The sequence below is a fragment of the Mugil cephalus genome, chromosome 8 (assembly GCF_022458985.1).
Source record: "Mugil cephalus isolate CIBA_MC_2020 chromosome 8, CIBA_Mcephalus_1.1, whole genome shotgun sequence".
Lineage (NCBI taxonomy): Eukaryota > Metazoa > Chordata > Actinopteri > Mugiliformes > Mugilidae > Mugil > Mugil cephalus.
The window spans coordinates 1,810,260-1,830,658 of NC_061777.1; the positions used below are offsets into that span (position 1 = coordinate 1,810,260).

General features: G+C 41.5%; 1 protein-coding gene across 3 annotated transcripts in view; it reads right to left on the minus strand.

The window, feature by feature from the left end:
* Window positions 1–20,399, minus strand: part of fras1 (Fraser extracellular matrix complex subunit 1) — a 216,084-nt gene that overhangs the window by 36,759 nt on the left and 158,926 nt on the right. For 2 of the 3 annotated variants that reach the window (XM_047592666.1, XM_047592665.1), the window contains exons 29-39: window positions 19,336–19,495; window positions 19,073–19,251; window positions 14,310–14,426; window positions 13,409–13,523; window positions 10,894–11,031; window positions 9,087–9,119; window positions 7,262–7,393; window positions 7,031–7,153; window positions 6,185–6,432; window positions 5,895–6,046; window positions 3,013–3,175 (exon numbers count right to left, since the gene is read on the minus strand). In XM_047592666.1, the coding sequence (XP_047448622.1) occupies window positions 3,013–3,175; window positions 5,895–6,046; window positions 6,185–6,432; window positions 7,031–7,153; window positions 7,262–7,393; window positions 9,087–9,119; window positions 10,894–11,031; window positions 13,409–13,523; window positions 14,310–14,426; window positions 19,073–19,251; window positions 19,336–19,495 (1,560 nt within the window). The remainder of the gene's footprint in view (window positions 1–3,012; window positions 3,176–5,894; window positions 6,047–6,184; window positions 6,433–7,030; window positions 7,154–7,261; window positions 7,394–9,086; window positions 9,120–10,893; window positions 11,032–13,408; window positions 13,524–14,309; window positions 14,427–19,072; window positions 19,252–19,335; window positions 19,496–20,399) is intronic. The other variant, XM_047592667.1, reaches the window with a different exon arrangement.

Genomic DNA, 20,399 nt, shown 5'->3' on the forward strand with positions numbered 1-20,399 from the left:
GGAACAGATGGCGCCGTCGACTTATTGGTTTCTCTTTGCTGAGGTCCAGTCAGATGACGGACGGCTGCTCTGTCAACAACTGCAGACGTTTGAAAATTCCTTTCAGAAGTTTTAAAGCATTATGCAAGCTTTTAAAACTCAATTTCAGGTCTAAACTTTGCATACACTGTAAAAACGCAAGAAATAAAAGTTTTAAAATGATCAAAATAGTTGGGACTTTCCATTCAGTACTATCGTTTCTCTGGACTATAGTTCATCTATGATTGACAATAAATCAATGGTTATTATCTCTTTTTAATACATTAACCTCCTGAGACCCTGCGTCCTCATATGGGGACATTAAGTTTTATGTTTGTGGTAGGTTCTTATTCTGCTGCATTTAAATTTCTATCCTCATAACTAGATACTAGTTGGTGTAAAAACATGACAGCGTTTGAGTGGATTCATTCTGCAGCCGATCACATAACAAAGGTGGACAAGGTACAAAACCTCATCAAGTTTTTACAGTAGAAACTTGTTTATTTATTTCCAGTTTGATGTCACACACAAATTCTATCAATAGTAACGCAGCTATACCTTCACTAATTAGCAAGTACTCAATTGAGGATGTTGGGACTTCATTATTTGCAATACTGTCCTTGCACTGCCATGTTCAGACATGAAAATTAACATTTTTATATTTTATCACATATCAGTGACTTTATTATTATATTGAGTGAATTAATCCCGGTGTCCACACATGAGGACATAATTCTTTTCCAGAAACTACTTCCTGCTCAAAGACAATGGTTAGTTTTTAAAGTTCTTAGGTCCTAATAATCCCAAATAAAAGACAATAAGGGAAATTAATTTTAAAAAAAAAGCTCAGGTCTCAGGAGGTTAAGAGATGAAAAGGAGAAGTTGATTGAAATAAGAAACTTTGGGAAAGTAGCTTTTCTACTAGTCTGAGAATTTAATGATCAAAACCTCCTGGTAAGAAGAATAAACTTGGCAGACATAAAAACTAAGGATGATCAATGCCTTTGCATTAAAATAAACAGTTTTATATTTTGATTCACATTGGGGACTTACATTGTAATATACAGTGAAATAATCCCTGCGTCCACATCATTTATCTCAAAAACAACTTCCAGTTCCAGTTCTTCTTAGGTCCTTACTAATCCCAAATGCCCAAGGATATTAATCTTATCTTAAAGAAATTAAGATGCATTCCAAATAAATACTTGGGTCTCAGGAGGTTTATACATTAAGAGATGAAAAGGAGAAGATGCTTGAAATAATAAACTTTGGTAAAGTAGCTTTTGTGGTGGTTCTAAGCATTAAAAGCGAAAAACGTCCTGGTAAGAAGAATTATCTTGGTAGACAAAAAAACAAGGATGATTTGCCTTGATTTAAGATATCTCATCTTGATTCTTGCAGGGTAGAACATCACATTCTGTCAAACTATTACATGGTACTAATCTCTTAAACTGCATGAGAGTTATTGTTGGTCCTTTAAAGTTATTTCTTGTCGATATCTGATACAACAGATGTGATAATAGACTCAACAGCTCACTTCTCTAATGTCAGACATTTAGTTGCAGAATAATTCAACTCCACGTCACCTCTCAGATGATCTGATTTTCACAGCAGATCTTTACAGGAGCATCATCATTTCCCAACGGAGAGACTCAGGAAGTTGTTCTGGCTTCCAGACTAGAAACCTAAAAGGTGGTTATTCCTTTCAGTGTCTGGTACGGTTGATGTTGTGATCCTAAGTTTTTGGTGCCACATTTTAAAATGAAAAACTTTATTCTAAATCCCAAGAAGACGTTTGATGAGTGACCAGAATCTACGGTAAATCATAAAAATTAAACTGTCGTCATGTTTAAGCTGGAGAAGTCCCACTTTCCTTCTGGGTTTTTGAGACTTCTAAAAGAAATTGAGAGTTTTGTTTCACTTTCATCTCTCTGCAAGAGAAAAGGCCGCGGAGATTTGCCTTCATATCTTTGAGGAGGGGCGGTTAATACAGTATCGATTCCCTGGGGGAGGCTCTTCCCTCTAATCCAGATTAACCCTCATTATCTCTGACACACAGTCCTTTCCTCTCCTCCTCAGCTGGAGCTCCTTCAAGTGTCGCGTTGTTCTCTTTGTGACTTGTTCTACAGTTTTAATGATGAAGTAAAATTAAAAAAAAGCGTGGGCTGGAGGTGGAATAAAAACAGAGATACCTGCTCAGTCTGATTTCCTCAAAACCAGGAATCAGTAAAGTTCAGATATTTCCTAACAAGCTCGGTTCCATTACGCCTTCATTTGTCTGGTAAATGATCTTTTTGAATACAGCAGATACTTTGAATAACTCAGGTGAGGATTTGGGAATATTGAGATCTTCTGAGGGAGGAGAAATAACCAGGAGCTGTTTGTGCACCAAAGACCGTTCATGGTATCCTTAGGGTTAGGGTTAGGGTTAGGGTTAGGTGGGTCAGGGTCTGGAAAGCCTTCTCTGCTGGCCGAACCTTTATCAAAATCACTGACGTCCATTTGAATATTTTCCCACTAATCTCATTAAAATATTCCCATTAGCCTATTCTTCTCATTTTACGGCTTGTCCTTCTCTCAGCCGTGGTGCTTCCAGAGGGTGTAACTGGGCATTAGAGCTTTTATCTAATCATATTTTAGTCGTTATGTGTTGTTGGACTGAATATTCTTGCCATTTTATTGGGTCGACATTGATTCTTCTGCTGGCTTTGACGTATGTGGAGCTGGTGGCTGCAGTGAGCAAGAGGAGACTTTTTGAATCTCCCTATATGAGACACCTGTCTATGATGCAACGTCCTGTTTTATTGTGTATCCATGTGATGTTGATGGTTTCTGTAGCAGTGGCACCGTAACCATCTTATTAAGAGGTGTTTCCATTAAGGCTGCAGGGCATTAAAGGCCTAGGTAGAAAATACACGACCCCCCACTGGGAATAACTTTGTTCCTGTTTAAAGCTTTTCGTTTCCTAAGGACACATTTAGTTCTCGTGGCTACCTTGATGCCGCTGCGGACAGTGACCACCGGGGGCTGCCTCGGCGTGGAGGTGATGGTGATGGTGCACATCTGGTTGTCGAGGCGATTGTTGTCTCCGTCCAGAACGACAAAGTGGAAGATGTCGGTGACCGGCTGACTTCCCGTCTCCAGCGAAGTGATGTACCTGCAAACGGAGACGATTAAAAGCGGTGTTACGTATTTAGTTTGACGGTAATTCCCCTCTAATGGAACCATAACTCTGCGTTTATGTGTCGACTCGTGGATTGATGGAGGACTTGGGAAAGCAGCCGCGCTTCCGTCCTCGCACCGCGATACAGCTGCTAATCTCCACAAAGCACTAATAAAACTGAAATCCATACCAGGATAATCTCCTCTAATCCAATTCCGTTCTCATAAAACAATTCGGGGCTCTTGTTTTGTACGAGCCAGCGCTACGGAGACTAAACTAATACAGTTGATTTGAAGTTTGCCCCTGGAGATGGTCCTGTGTTGGAGCTAATCAGGGCCCGCATTATGGAAATGAAGCAGTTAGCATGTGAATATTTATGTTTCATTTCAGCTCCTCTCATAGGGGGGCTCACTTCCACTCGGAGGTAATATCAGAGTTATGCTAATTGGAAGCGTTTCTGCCAACAGGCTGGGTCGTTGGGTGTAATGAGGAGACGGCTACTGAATCACTTCCACTGAATTCATCTGTTTTCTTACTGGCTGAGTCTTTGAGGCTCTCATCGCCGGAGAAAACATCAGATAGAAGGATAAAAAAAAAGAGAAACAGCAAGCTATGACCAGCTCCTCTACTGCTCGATGTTGAGGGGAAAACGATCCCTGATGACTGGAGATGTGATCAGGGAAACTGACGGCAGAGTGAAGAGCTCTTGATGCCCTTTAATCACTGAGAGACTTTTTTCAGACCTCACGTTAAAATCTGATCACAAGTGAAAAACCTTGAGTCCAGGTGTGGACACTGATCTGGTGTCTGGGACACGTGACCTCATTTCTTTGATTAATGTGAATGCACAATGAGTCCTGGTCCCAACAGGGCTGATCTGTGGAGGAGGAGTTGAACCAATTAATTTGGGATTTTTATTTTATTATTTTTTTTTTTTTTATCTTTAAAGTATTGATTATGACTTTAATCTTGTGATTTCATTTCATTTTCATTATCAAACTAAACTAAACTAAACTAAACTAAACTAAACTAAACTAAACTAAACTGAGCTTTGTCTCTAAAATAACTAACATCAGGCCAGAGATCAATAAATAAATAATAATTTAACACTGAAAGGGACTTTACAGCTTGTTCCAAAATGAAGGTCGTCCCCCCAACGTCATGACACACAGACAACATTCAGCTGTTTGTGGTTCTGATGTGACAGTAAGTAGATAGTGTGTTTTTATATATTATGTGTTTTTGAGATGAATGCCTCTGAAGCCGACAAGAGAACTTCACAAACCATAGTGTTTTTTGTTTGGCTGTTTAATATGCAAAGAAATCCATCTTGTTCCTAAATCTGGATCATGTCTCCAAGTCTCCAACCATGTGTTCCTGGTTCTGGTTCAGTGGTAGGTAGAGATCCATTAGAGACAGCAGCTGATACAATATTCTACTGACCACATGGTGGCGCTGCTGCTCATTTACACACAAACTGAGATCAAGGGCTGGCTGGGGACGCATGTGGAGACACATTTTAATTCACCCAGATGGACATGTGATGTCTGAACAGGACCAAAGTAGAATCAACATCAGATTTACTACGTTAAACCCAGCCTCATGAATCCTGCTGACGCTTTGGCTAAATGAGAACATGCGTACTCTTCATATCTTGGTAAAACATCTCGCCCTCTGTGTCGGTGGTTTTCATGTTTTATTGATGCTACATGCTGGATTAATGGAGCATTGCTGCTTCTGAAAATTAGGGGTTTTGGAAGTTAATCATTTTCATCATCACTTTCCAGCTTTTTCCAAAATATGGATCATTTCCCCAGGTCATGATGAGTGACGATATTCTAGCGACCAAATGGTGTTTATTCATTTAGAGAAAGTGAGATCAGGGCTCAAGTGCTGCTAGAGACGCGTGACAGATAACGTGAAACATGGATTAAAGATTATTATTAATATTAAAAATCTAATACTATGGAACGTGAATAAACTACACAGCAACTTATTGACATTATACTGGATAAAATGATGAAGACCTCCTTATTTTGACTCCACTCATCATGTTCAGTTTTCTTTTCTTTTTCTCAGTTCTCAGATTATACATCTATCCACAAAATGTTTTTCATTTCTTTGGACACTGTTGTTTTTCCTGTCATGTTCACCTTCTACCTTTTACATGTGATGTACTTCTATTTGTTATAGTTTACTAGTTTACTCTTGTTTCACATTTCTAGCTATAGTCCTGGAGAACCATTACAGTGGGATACTTGTAAGTGCTGCAAATTTGTGTCTTTTATTTATTTATTTATCCATTATTATGGCTTTCATATAAGGGCATACACAAAAGTGCTATGTGTATATTCAAAAAAAGTTGAACAAATATCTAACAAATATTAGAGATCTTTCTTAAAAAGCACAATGGAGGAATAAACTCTGCAGCAGGTCAAGGTGAGAGTCTCTTTTTTTAGGGAGCCGTTAACAAAACCCCTCATGAACGCTTCTAGAAACGATGGAGGGGTTTTAAAAGTCATTTTTGGTTTAATAGCTGCAGGTTTTATGCAGACAGTATGGGCTGATTCTCCCCTGGAGCGGGAACAGGACACTAAAACTGTGCACGAGAAGCTTTTGAGCTTAATTTAGCAGAAGTCGAGTAGATCACTTGACGAGTCACGGTGGAATTAGCATTTCAGGTGGGAGATACAATAACGTAAACTACTGTTACCTGATCCTTTGCTTGTTGATGTCCTCCATGCTGAAGGAGGAGTACTCCCTCAGCTCCTGGTGCTCCTGCTGGGACTGGGTCCTGGTCAGGATGCCGTACATCGGCACCGACACCAGCTGGATCCGGATCTGGTCGTCTGAGGACGTGTCATCCTGATCCACAAAAATAAATAAATAAATAAAGTGTGCTGCAATTATCACAGATGAGCTTTCTTTAAAGTTTCATGTCAAACTCTATTTGGAGGAACATGTTGACTGACTCCTCTACCCAGCATGCATCTCTTCACTCACGGTGTAAGCCAGGTGCGAGCGCCTGATCACGGTGCTGCTTTTCTCGCCCACTTCCAGCGACAGCGTGGCGGCGGGGTCCCGCTGAGGCCCCCCGCCCCCGGCGCCCAGCACCGCCACCTGCACCACCGTGGTCGCCATGGAGATGCCGTCGCTGACCGAGAAGGTGATGGCGTCGTCGTGGGTGGAGAGGCCGGCGTGGCGGTACAGCAGGACGTTACGAGTGACGTCGCTGAAGGTGAAGGTTTCGCCTGAGGGGGGAGGAGGAGGAAAACGATGATTAAATAACTCTTCTTTGATTCTTTAATAACTTTAAAAATAAAAGCGACGTGCAGGTCTGACTGAATAAAATCCATTCTCTCTGAGCGTGTCTGCTCCATGTGGGGTAAAAACATGAGGTTGAGGAGCTTCTAGGAGGAACATAAACATGGAGAAACAAAAATGACGATGGAAACATGTTGGTCGTCATCAGGGTTGGCGATAAAGTCCAAGACGAAGAGTCTTCTTCTGCTTTGCAGCAGAATTGTGTTAATGTCTTTAACGAAGATGTGACTAAGACCGTGACAAGTTACAACTAAACTCTGAGGAAATATTAACAAGACAAGATTAGAAATCTATTTTCAGTTTTTTAAAATGTGCGTCCCTGTCATGTGATTAGATGAGGGCCATTAGCCTGATCTAAGTTAGCATTAGCTACCAGAACGAGCTAGCTGCTAGAAATCAGGTGGAAGAATCATCAGCCTGATATTTATGAAGTTAAATTAGTATCATCTAAGTACCATGAAGTTAAGCTTCGACGTTGGAATCGTTTCAAACTTTTCTTTTCTAGAAAGTGTCGTTTCTTCTTACCGTTAGTCATGCGGGTGTTGCTGTCAGTCTTAATCAGTTCTCCGTGGACAGGAGCCTCCACCAGCTCAAACTCCAGCTCATCTGGAGCCGTGTCGGCGTCGCTCACCGCCAGCTGCTGCCCGCCTACACTCACACATCATCCACAGGATTAAAGACCAGTTAGAGGCCGGAGGAGGAAGCCGACAAACATCACTACCTGGCCCTGGTGGTGGTAGCTCCTTCTCCTCTTACCTACGGTAGCCTGACCTCCCACGCTGACCTCCAGCAGAGGATCCAGAACCTGGAAGAGCGGCGGCTGCTGGTGGTTGGACAGCAGCAGGACGGCAAAGTCCAGCTCAGGAGTGGTGTGTTCACCGTCAGACACTGAGGCAGAAAATTATACAAGAAAACTTAAAAAGACGCTGTGACTGAAGTTTGAAGAAGGTCACAGCAGCAAATGAAGACCTTCGAATGTTCCTGCTTCATTCTTCATTCAGAGGTTTCAGAATTTATGTTTCTGAGGAAATATTTACACAAGAGTGCAGCATGTTTTTACAGTGAAGCATCATCTCTGTGCAGGGTTCTCCTCTCCTCTCCTCTGGATGAATTAATTATATCAGCTGCTGTATTCTTTTCAGCTGATTTAATTGAGTCAGTGATGATGCTCCATTTATGAATCACAGTCAGATTTTTTTTTGTCACTAAGTGAAATAAATCCAGTGGAAGTTCTTGATTATGCATGGAGATATTAAGGGGAAAATATAAAACCTTGGGTTTATTTTATTGAGAATTAAAGATATGAATGAACTACACAGTGCAGGTGGATGATGATGCATTCACTGTACTACAGGGCGTCATGTTCATGGACGGAAAGGTTCTCCAATGCTGCTCAACGTCTTCATCTTTCAAAAATACAAAGTTTTAAACCCTAAACTTTAAATATAGAGACTTTTTAATCATAGAAGGAGACACATCAGTCGTCTCCTGGTGCATCCTCGATAAAACGTTTGGGACAAGATAAAACCTGGGACAGGGACTTCAGGAGAACTCCAGACCAGAACCAGTCCCGGTAGCTTCTACTTCTACACCAGGCTGCTGCTGCTGCTGCTGGACTGTATCTGGTCTCTGGAGCCTTTTTCCTTTATTGCTACGGATCTGAACTGACCGTTAACCTGAGATCTAACCTGAGACCCACAGACCTGTGGAAGTTATTAGCTGATCATTAATTCTTACTGTGTTTCTGTTTAGATCATCACTTTCCTCTTCTTCGTGATTCACTGGACATTAGTTCCCTGGGGTTAAGAGGAGATACTGTCTGTGTGTTTGATGTCATAGAACGAGGCCTTGTCTTATTTTTGTGTGACAAGTTGTTGCATGAATCATCTTCATGAACATTTAGTCGATCTTTGTAACAACTATAAGAGATGATTGTTTCTCTGAATGTTGAGCTTCATGTGTTGAGGTGTTGTAGTGGTCTCCTACTGTAACTACAATACACTCTCATACTTTAACCCTTTCAGTGTATTTCTTCACACCTCCTGTGTTCAGCCTATAACTGCCACTGACCAATAAGTGAAAGCTGCTGAACTCTCTGCTGGTCGACAGGAGAAGTAATTGTCTTGCAGAGCTGCAGGATGGATGGATGGATGGATGGATGGATGGAGGATAAAAGCATGAAGCTACAGTCTGAAAAGCTCTTTGGTGACACTTCTTAGAGTCAGAAAGAGGCAGAACTCCACTGAATCTACAGTAAACACAGGAGACAAAGGTGGAAGGTCGACAGAGGACGACGAGAGGATCTGGAGATGAGGCGGAGATGGATCAACGAGGGAGGGGGCGAAAAAAGTAGTGAAGGAGATTAACTCGATGAAGAGGAAAAAGAACCGTCCTCATCAGAGGAAGCTGGAAGCAGCGATGGGGAAAATAAAAGGAGGAGGAGGAGGCAACAGACAGATAAAGAGAACAGATGAAAAGAATCAGAGGAGGTGGAAAAAAAAGGTGACGGACGGGATGAGGGAGACAAACAGCCTCCTTCACCTCCTCCTCCTGTCAGAGTTTAGGGAGATGAAGTATTTACCTGTGAAATAAACGCTCAGTGACTCCGGCAGACCTGGTGGGGTTAAAAAAAAAAAGAAGAAGCGTTAGAGCGGCGTGGTGCTGGATGGAGCAGGAGGCTGAGGATGATTCACTGGAGCTTCACTAAACCAGATTAACGGAAACTTAAATCAGCCTTGATCCTGGATTATCTTTAAGAATGCAGCTGAAAGACTTTGTTTTTAAAACTCACGTCTTCTGCTACAAATATTCACATCCTCTCTTCCTTAGTGCTTTGCAGCTCGGATTCAGTCACTAAGTGGCTATGATGTGGGAAGATGTAGCTCGTTTTGTTCTGGCAGCTTGTTCTCCACATATTAACAGTGTGGTGTCTGATAACTCTTCTGTGATTAGGGATGGGCATCGAGATCCAACCGGTTCAGTTCATCAGCACCGTCAGACTTCATGTCTATCGACTCTTTCTGTGACGAATCTTTACATCGAAGCACGTCGTTCACGTCACATGACGACAAGGAAGACGCTACGGAGCAGAGACTAAAGTGACTTCACTTCTTCAGAAGAAACTGTAAATACAAAAAGTGCAACATATGCAGCAGCGTAATGTGAAGCAAGGATGAAAACACCTCCAACACGATGAAGCATTAAATACAGAGAGACATGAGCTGAGACAAGTCTCAGTGGATCAGAGCCAGTGAGGATCCAGGGACCAGTTCCTTATTTGTTTTCTTGCACAAGCTCTTATCACTTATTTGGAAACTCAATGAAATTCCTGATTTTTGCTTTTTCTAAACCAAAGTTCACAGGAGGAATTGATGAGGACAAAGAATCTGATCGATCGATAAAGGCATCAATATCAATAGAATCTTATCTGTGATTGGTCTGAAAATGGAAGTGGGTGTGGTTAATGGGGAAAATATGGAAAGCCAGTGGCCAATCTGTGAGGTACTAATGTTGACACCGTCATACTATGTGTGAATGAATGAATGAATGAATGAATGAATGAATGAACCAATGGATGCAGCCATTAAACCACCTGGACAACATCCAAAAATAATAAGAAATCCTGCATCTCCCACAATGCTTAGTGACATATGTTGTAGTGGAAGGTTTCTATGAGGACGTATAAATGACCCGGTCATAATGAATTGGCTGACCGCGAGGACAAATTTCTCACTTCTAACTGAGCATGTAACTTAATCTCAACTCTTCTGTTCATCACCACATGAAGCTCCGCCCAGATCATTAAAGGGGCGGAACCAGCTCCCAGTTGATCAATCAATCAATCTTAGTTTGCTTTTCAAAGTAAAAGTAGCACAATGTCCGCTCCCCTACTACACAGTCACACAACCACACATGCACAAACAGACACACAACATAAAAAATCATTCTGCAGAATGAATAAACACGACATTGATAAGAAGTAAAGCAGGAACTGTGGAAACACCAGAGGCCGGACAAAAACCTGGAAACTGTTTATAGATATAAGAGCATAAAATAAGAAATATTAATAAATAAATTAATAAAGTCAAACTTAAGGTCATAAAAACAAACACCATAAAAATGTTAACTACTAACACAGTAAAAGAGATAAAAATGAAATAGTAAATAAATAATCAATAATTAAATAGAAGGTTAAGATTCAATAAAAAGCCAAACTCAGAAGTCTCGAGCTTGACTTTAAAAATATCAACTCTCTGCTCCCTCAGAATAAAAAGCAAATCCTTCTCAGAGCTTTTTTAGCTGACTCTGAAATGAACAGGTTGCTCTGATGATGCACCAGGATGATAAACTATCTGTAAAGTCTGGGCTGAGCCAGGACCAGGTCTCACCGGTGAAGGAGTACTGGTAGAGCTCCTGGAGGTGAGACGGAGCCGGCGGAGGTCTGTAAACGATCTTCCCTTTGTTCACGTCGGCCTGAGTGAAATGTTTCACGGGAGTGTACGGCCTGTCCCGATGCTCGATGGCCCCTGAACACACACACACACAAAACACAACAAAACAAATGAATAAATAAAAGGTGGAAACAGGGAATTCAACCTGGAAACGAAGAGTCGAGGAGCTGCAGCAGAATATGAAAACCAGACACAGCTTTAAGTCAGAGATAAATCTGAGCCCCTCAGGACATGAAGCCTGTTAATGCTCGGACATAAAAACCACTAAGGCCACGACACAGTTAATAGTGTAATGTAGTCATGTGTCACTTTCTGTATTTATTTGTAAACTAATTAAATTACGGCTTCACCACATTAAGCCCCGCCCAAACCATCCTATTGGAGAGACTCTGAACTATCAGGGCTGTTAAATATGTTAATAACATCTGTGTTCTGTTACTCCGACCTCCACCTGAATGTCTAGTTTGAGGAATCAGCAGCTGTGGAAAGCGAGCGGAGCCTGAAGAGCTGTCGCCGTATTAGATAATTTTACGCGGTAAAGGTGCAGCAGTAAATCATGCAGCTTTGTAACCTTCAAAAATCCAAATCCAGTGAACAGAAATAATGAAATGGAAACATTTTTTTTTTATTATTGTCAGGTTTAGCTTGAAAGTCCTGACAATTCTTCACTAAACAAGAACTAACTTCTTAGTTCTGACAATGTTTCCTTGATCTTCTCTGATTGGCTGAATGAAAACCACATGACACTAAACCTCTGAGAGGAACAGGGAGGCTGTTTAAAATGTAACAAGGTGGTAAAACTGTTACCAGATATGAGTCCTTGACCTTTAATTATGAGCAAATATTTGACTGTAGTCACGGCCCTGATGCATAGATACCTGGATAAGTACAGAAAAAGATCTGCAGCATTTTTTTTTTTTTTTTTTACACAAGGTTGTTGGATGAATTAAAGCTGCACATCATCTTTTGTGCATTTATACCACAGAGATATTAACAAAACAAACCCTGAGGAGGCTTTGAGTCAGAGGACCGATGTCAAAGCTCGTCCTTCTCCAGATGCAATAAACCACAAATTAAACCCATATTATCACATCACTGATGAGTCCAGGGTCAAATCTGAATTCCTGAAAAACGTTTCTTTTTAATCTGAGGCCGACCTCCTCCTCCTCTTATCTCCTCCTCCTCCTCCTCCTCCTCCTCCTCCTCCTCCTCCTCCTCGTCCTCGTCCTCCTCCTCCTCCACCACCTCCTCCTCTTCCTCCTCCTCTTCTTCCTCCTCCTCCTCCTCGGCTCGGTTCGAGATGACTCTACACAGATTTGCCGCTCCATTAGTTGATGAATATGACCCATTGTGAATCGTTTTTCCCGTTCATTTAACACAGAGCTGAAAATGATGCACCGCGCTGACAGATGGTCCCGTGCTGAAAGGAGGGAGTTCGTTACTGAACGCCACATTACATCCGGCAGAAAGGAGAGCGACGCTCCATCCTGAGAGAGTCCACAAGAAAAGCTGCTAAAAGCTGAACCAGTCTGGAGGAGGAGGAGGAGGAGGAGGAGGAGGAGGAGAAAGCCTCGTATATGACAACCACCTGGTTTCGTTTGGTTTAAACACACCAAGCATTTTTTATTATCTTATTTGATTTTACTCTATTATCCTCTTTTTACTGTTTTTTATTGTTCGTTATTGTGTAATTGTTGTGTGACTCCTTGTAAAGCTTGTTCCACCTGTGGCTTGTTTTTAAAGTGTTGTATAAATAAAATACATTTACATGCTGGAGTTTTCACTGCGACTCAGAACGTGAGGAGACGTCTGAGCAGACGCACGACGAAAACTGAAATCTGGCATCATTCTTCTCACTGGGCATTAGGTCATCTTCATTAGTTCTTATAACTTGTTACTGTAGTAAGTTGATGAGTTAAATGTTAAAGTGAGAACTTCTGGGGAGATGCTTGTCAGGTTACGCTGCAGCTACACGTTAGAGATGACACGTGATCAGAAATGAAACTTTAAGTGATAATTAACAAGGTATTAACAACGTGTACCAGGAAAACGTCCTCAGACCTGCAGCCACAGAGTCAAAGAAACTAACACCTCGTATCAGATTAGAAGTCTCCTAATGACACTAATTATATCTGAATCATGTTAATCCCTTAAACATTCTGTTATTATCTGTGAGTGTGTGGGAGAGTAGTGGTTAGAGAAGCAGCTTTAAATCCCCTCCCACACCCACGACCTTGGCTCTGTATCAGAGAGAGAGAGAAGCCGAACCGGGACCAACACGTTAAAAAATATTATTATCATCATTATTATTATTATGTCTGTTGTCTCTGGACAGTTTTACAGGATATTAAAGGACATTTTTCTGGTCCACACAACTTGGCAATGGTGTGTGTGTGTGTGTGTGTGTGTGTGTGTGTGTGTGTGTGTGTGTGTGTGTGTGTGTGTCTGAGACCTTGTGCTGGTGGGAGGGGTTTGGTGACGTTGTAGATGAGTTTCTCGCTGGGAGTTTCAGAGTCGATGAAGGACAGAGCTGATGGAGTTATCTCTGTCAGTCGATCCTCAAGGGCCTGCACACACACACACACACACACACACACACACACACACACACACACACACACACACACACACACACACACACACACACACACAGATGTAAAGAAGAGCCACAACCTTCCAGCTCTGATATGACCCATTTAATTCTAATCATCTTCGTGCACAGATTGTTTTTTTTTTTTTTTTTAATGAGTAAAAAAAAAGCCTTCGAACTTATTTCCTACGTTAACAAATTAAATATTAATTAAGTCAAAGTAAAGGTGGAGACCAGGTCTGCCTGAAGCACAGGTTAAATCTGAATTACTTCACATAAAGTTTTCAAATTATTAAAGTTTACTGTGCAACACAACATTTAAATGACTTTAACCTCTTATCAATTTAAACTTTTTGTAGAATAATAACTAAATTATGACAAAGTAAACGAATGTTGTTTATGAACATCTTGGAGCTCATTCATGGTCTTGGTCTCTTTTAAAAGTTAAGACTCTGAAGTTTCTATCCCAAAAGTCAGAATCAGTCTAAGTGGTTTTGTCCTTGAGGAAGCAAAGTTGGAACACAGTTAAAAAAAATAAGAAGAAGTTGTTGGGTTAGTCTGAATTTTTTTTGCTTTATCAATGAAATTAGAAGAAACATATTGACATATTGTATCATGCAGCATTTACGCAAACATGTCCCATATAACATCCAGAGGAAGGTTAAAGGGTTAAAAAGAGCCACCATCAGTTAAAGTCTGAAAATGGCTTCTGGAAACCCTGCACAGTTACATATTAAGTTATTTTTTTTTAATAATCCCTCACCGTGATCTGCAGGTCGCAGTCTGGAGCCAGTTGGGGGAACCCAGGGATCTGAGGCAGGACTCCTATGGTGAAGGTCTGGGCGTCGCTTTGTATGAGCGGGGCCACCTCTGTGGAAACCTGCAGACACACAACAGCCACACACTCTTATAGCACAGACCGGTTTCACTCTGCAGCTGTAACCTGATGAGCAGCTCCTGAGAGTCACCAAGAGTAAGAGACTACAGGGAGGAATTTCTCTATACACTTCTAGAATATTAAAACACGAAACGACACAGTGAGTACAACTAATGATACTATCACTCAGCTGACCACTTTAGATGGTGTGAGGGCAGGTTACATGAACTAAGGCCTTCTCCTGATGACTTTACAATCATTTATCACACACCAGAAGGAGCTATTGTTAGCTGGGAGGCTACGAGGAGCTAATTCAAGGTGGGAGGCTAGTAAGCTAAGAGGAGCTACAAACCATTACACAGAGCTAGCCTCTCTTTTTATGCAGCATGTTTTTGTGAAAATATTTGTGGATTTTTGATTTTCTTTCCTCCGTTTTCCTCCTTGTACTTTGGTTCTCTGTGACCTTTGACTTCTTCGCCTGCTTACAAGGCAGCAAATGATTTCAATTAGAATTAAAGATTATGTTAATTAAACTGCTGATAAGTGACGGAGGGGCTTGTGGATCGGTCTAATCCCCTCTGTGGGTTCTGGCTCCGCTCCTTTCGGCCCATTCTTCCCTATAAACCGTTTAAACTTTTCCATCAAACAAGCTTTCTACAGTATACATGCAGCCTCTGATTGTTCTGTTCCTTGATATTCATGCAGCAGCAGCAGAAGAAGAAGAAGAAGAAGAAGAAGAAGAAGAAGAAGAAGAAGAAGAAAGAAGAAGAAGCAGCCTCGGCTCTTCAATCTAAAAGCCAATTTTCGTCCCCACTTAGTTATTCTGCTGCTGCTTGTTCCTGTCACATAGGCTCCGTTTGACGGGGGAAGGAAAGTTCAAGAAGCTGCAGCTCTGTCAGTCAGAAGTAATGCAACGCCAGCATGAAGCCTGGAGACAAGTAATGTGTTGTCACCACAGTCAGTGTCGAGTCAGCTGGATCTGCTGGAGATGGAGCGGCTCCAGCGAATTATTGATTCACCCAACATACAGTGAATGACACCGTGTTTAATACACGTTATAAGGTTTAAAATACAACAAGGTTCACAACATTCAAAAAGACAAGGCTTTGATTTTGACTTTTCTTCAAGTCATGTTACCTCGTCAGAGTGAAACAGCGTCTCTGTCTTCATGTGGAGTTGGTACAAGTAAAAGTAGGTGAACGGGAGGATGCTGTGTGCAGTTTACTGACATCAGGCCAAATGAGTTCTGAGAGGAGTCGACTACAACCTCAAATAGTTTAGGAGGAGCTACTATTAGCTGGGAGGCTAGGAAGCTAGGGGGAGCTAACTGGGAGGCTAGGAGACTATGACGAGCTTCTGCTTCTGTTAGCTGTGAGACTAAGAAACTAGAAAGAGCTACAGTTAGCTGAAAGGCTATGACAATAGGAGGAGCTACTGTTAGCTTGAAGGTTAAGAAAATATGAAGAGCTACTGTCAGTTGTGAGTCTAAGCAACTAGGGGAACCTACAGTTAGCTGGGAGGCTAAGGAACTATGACAACCTACTATTAGCTGGAAGGCTGGGAAGTTAGGAGGAGCTACAGTTAGCTGGGAGCTAGGAAGCTAGAAGGAGCTACAGTTAGCTGGGTGGCTAGGAAGCTAGGAGGAGCTACAGTTAGCTGGGAGGCTAGGAAACTAGGAGGAGCTAGAGTTAGCTGGAAGGCTGGGAAGTTAGGAGGAGCTACAGTTAGCTGGGAGGCTAGGAAGCTAGGAGGAGCTAGAGTTAGCTGGGAGGCTAGGAAGTTAGGAGGAGCTACAGTTAGCTCGGAGCTCGGAAGCTAGAAGGAGCTACAGTTAGCTAGGAGGCTAGGAAGGTAGGAGGAGCTACAGTTAGCTGGGAGCTAGGAAGCTAGAAGGAGCTACAGTTAGCTAGGGGGCTGGGAAGGTAGGAGGAGCGACAGTTAGCTGGGAGGCTAGGAAGCTAGGAGGAGCTGTAGTTAGCTGGGAGGCTAGGAAGCTAGGAGGAGCTACAGTTAGCTGGGAGGCTAGGAAGGTAGGAGGAGCTACAGTTAGCTGGGAGGCCAGGAAGCTAGGAAGAGCTACAGAATAAAAAGATACTAAATGGCTGCAGCTTTAATGGAAAAGTCTAGATTTTGTACAACCAGCTACTCGTCTGACAAATAATCCTGTGGCTCTGAATAAAAATGTATGATATTTTTAATCTATAGACTTTATATTAAAAATAATGACACAGAACTGTTTAATTAAATATTTTTCATGTAATTAAAAAAACATTTGCTGCGGTGACCCTGAGTTGAACAATGAGAGAAAATCTGTACTCTACTACTCAGTATCATTAACAGTCCTTCATTCATTCCAAAAAGATGAAAGAGGAGAGAAGGGGGAACAGGTCTGAACCAGGAAATGAGCATCTATAAGTTTCTCCTCTACAGATGGAAACCAACACAGGCGTCTGGTTTCTTTGTTGAGTCATTACTTGAGATGCATACACCCTGAGCCACTACAAGAACAACAAGAAACAAATCGAGTGCGTCCCTTTAAAGCTGCAGGGCCACCAGATCACCACCTCCCTGACGGCTTTTGATTTATTATGTGCAGAGTAAAGTGGAACAAAACCTCTGTTCTGCTGCAGAGATCCAAGTCGCAGAAACCAATCAATTCTGAGAACACACAAGAAATAAAAAAGTGGAGGACAATAATACCAGCCTGACAAAGAGTCAAGTTTAATCAGCACCTCTGACAAATCAAACAAACACTTAGAGCCTTTCAGCTTGATGGTGGGTTTTGCTTTTCTTCCCGTGAACGTGAAGAGATTTAACTGAAATGCATCTGCTCTGATGGAGGAAACGATGATTAGATGTAGCCACAAGCCACTTTTTGTTTTTCTAATGGAGCTAAGGCGACGTCACCGCACTGTGACGAATGCTCCGTCGGCTTCAGTGGGATTGCCTTGGATTTGGAGGCAATTTGCAGTTAATTCGGTGTCATTAATGCTAATCAAGATAAGTCGCTAAGGGTTGAGTTTCAGTGGTCGGAGCGTGAACAAACGAAATAAACCAGGAGACATAAATCCTGCCTCAAATGTTGGCTGCTCTAACGGAGAGTAAACTCTGAAGTGGCTGCTGTTTAAACCAACCACGGATTGAACCTTTTCAAATAAAAACCAAAGAGTGAAGAACATCTTAGAGCCTCCTATAAATCACACAGGTTATAAAAGAGAAGGGGAGAGGAGGTAAAGAGAAAAATCAAACCGGGGGGGGAGGGGGAGGATGGAACAGAGGACGAGAGAGAAGAGGTAAACACAAGAGAACATGAGTTTGATTTCAAAGAACAAGAAAAAAAATGCAAGGACGACAACACATTCACCTCCGTCCCCGTCTGCTCCTCTTTTTTCAGGGTGAGACTTTTAAATCCACCCCCACAGACTCTTCAAAGCCTCAGGCCACATCACAAAATTATTAAATGGAACTTGTTCTTTGTCGTTTCCCTGAACAGCTGTTTTAGTCAGGCAGTCCTACACAAAGCAACGTGACGTAACGTAACACGCAGCGCAAAGTAACGCAACGCTACGTAACGCAACATAACGCAAAGTAACATAACACAAAGTAACGTAACACAACACAACACAAAGTAACATAATGTAACACGCTACGTAACGCAAAGTAAAGCAACAAAACAGAAAGCAAAGTAATGCAACATAACGCAAAGTAACATAACACAAATTAGTATTACGTATCGTTACGTAACGCAAAGTAAAGTAACGTAACGCAAAGTAAAGTAACATAACATGCAAGGCAACATAACACAAAGTAAAGTAGCACACAACATAATGTAATGTAACTTAACAGTATGCAACAGAACGCAAAGTAACATAACGTAACGTAGCATGCTACGTTGCGCATAATAGTGAAACGTTACACGCAAAGTAACACAACATTGCATAACGTTACGTAACACAAAGTTACGTAACGTAACGTAACGCAAAATAATGCAAAGTAATATAACATAATGTAACACACTATGTTAATGCAAAGAAGCAAATCGTAACACGCAAAGTACTTCAATGAAATAGAAAACGACGGTAAAGCGACATATCGCAAAGTAACATAATATTACGTAACGCAATGTTATGTAACACAAAGTAACGTAGCACACAACATAGCACAATGCAACAGAATGCAAAGTAACGTGACACAACATGATGCAAAGTAACATAATGTAACGTAACGCAAAGTACCGTAACGTAACCAAACATAACATGAAGAGAAGTGAAGTGAAACAAAGTACAGTAAAGTGGTAAAGCTAAAGTAACGTAACACAACACAGCACAAAGCCCCGCAACACAACGCAACGCAATGCAACACAAAGTAAAGTAGTGCAACTTAATGTAACCCGACATACTTGCAAAAACTCAGTTTGATTCAATGTTGTTCTTGGGACAAACACAGTGAAGTGGTTATCAGACCTGACTGACCTGTGTGTGTGTGGTTGTAGGAAATCAGAGATTAGATGGAACCAGATGGTTTAGTTATTTATAAGAAAACACAAAAAAATTTTCAAAAAATTATCCAAGCGAGGAGCAGCCAGAAGGACACATGTATGTAAACTAGTATAATATCTAATCTGTGAGACTACAAACAACATGGCCAACCTGGAACTGGAAGACGTCGCTGTTGCTGCCCGTGCCGTAGTGGCGGTACCAGACTGTGCCGTCGTTTACGTCCTGTTGTGTGAACGAGGTTGTGGGCGTGAGGCCGCGGTCGTCCGTCAGCGAGGGACGCCAGCCCTCTGGGGGGCTGTCGGCCGGCATGGACACCAGCACCACCTCACCTGGACGACGGAGGGGACGGAGACCATGTCAATAACACAAACAGAGAAGTAGCCCTGATTGAATGTGTGCTAAAGACTTTGTACCGTATTTGGGTTGTCCACCCGAGGGAAGGATAGTGTAGACGATGTCATCAGTGCTGACGCCTTTAAAGTCCGCCTGCAGGTACTTTTTATCGAGCCGCACCATGCCCCCCTCCTTCACCCAGGTCACTGGGACCGACAGTACATGAGGAGAGTCTGCAGACTACAACCAACAAAGAAACACAAAACAGAAGAGTTAAACATTCATTCTTAAAAACCCCAGGTGGTGTCTAGTTAGCTGGGTAGAAATCTGTGTGTCTGAACATCTCATAATAATAAATGCTGAACACTTTTACTTTTATTCAAATCAATGCAACGCAGAAAAGACAGAAGACGTCTGAGTTGAAGGTTAGAGATGGTGCGTTGATCATTGACGAAACGTCTTCTGGAGGAATCACAGCTCTTTACATGGCGTGAAGTCACAATTCTGGGGAGATGCATCTACAGCATATTACCATGAATGTTACTTAATGCTAATCATGGGTTTGGGCTCTCTAACCTGCAAACATGAGTGGCAGATAAATAATTATGATTATAATAATTATTAATATGAAAACTAATTTGTGCATTGGGGGAAGCTTTACAAACTTAAACTTAAACAAAGCCTTTAACAAATTCTTATCTGCACAAACCCAGTTACAAGTTACTTATTTCAACATGAAGTAAAGTAGCAAAGTAATGTAACGTAACAAAGACAAGTCAAGCTAAGCTAAGCTAAGCTAAGCTAAAGCAAGTTAAGCTAAACTAAGGTAATTTAAGTTACATTATGCAACATATAGTAAAGTAACAAAGAAATGCAACATAATAAAGTCTAGTAAAACTAGTTTAAGCTAAGCTAAACTAAGATAAATTAAAATAAGTTAAGTTACATTATGCAACATATAGTAGTGTAGCAAAAAAATGTAAGAGAGTCAAGTCAAGCTAAACTAAGTTAAGCTAAGCTAAGCTAAACTGAACTAAGCTGAAGTCCCCCTAAAATATTCCTAAGTCCCCCTAAATAGTTTGGTGTTGTTTTATTATTATTATTTTTATTATTATTATTATTTTTATATATAAAATAAAGCCAA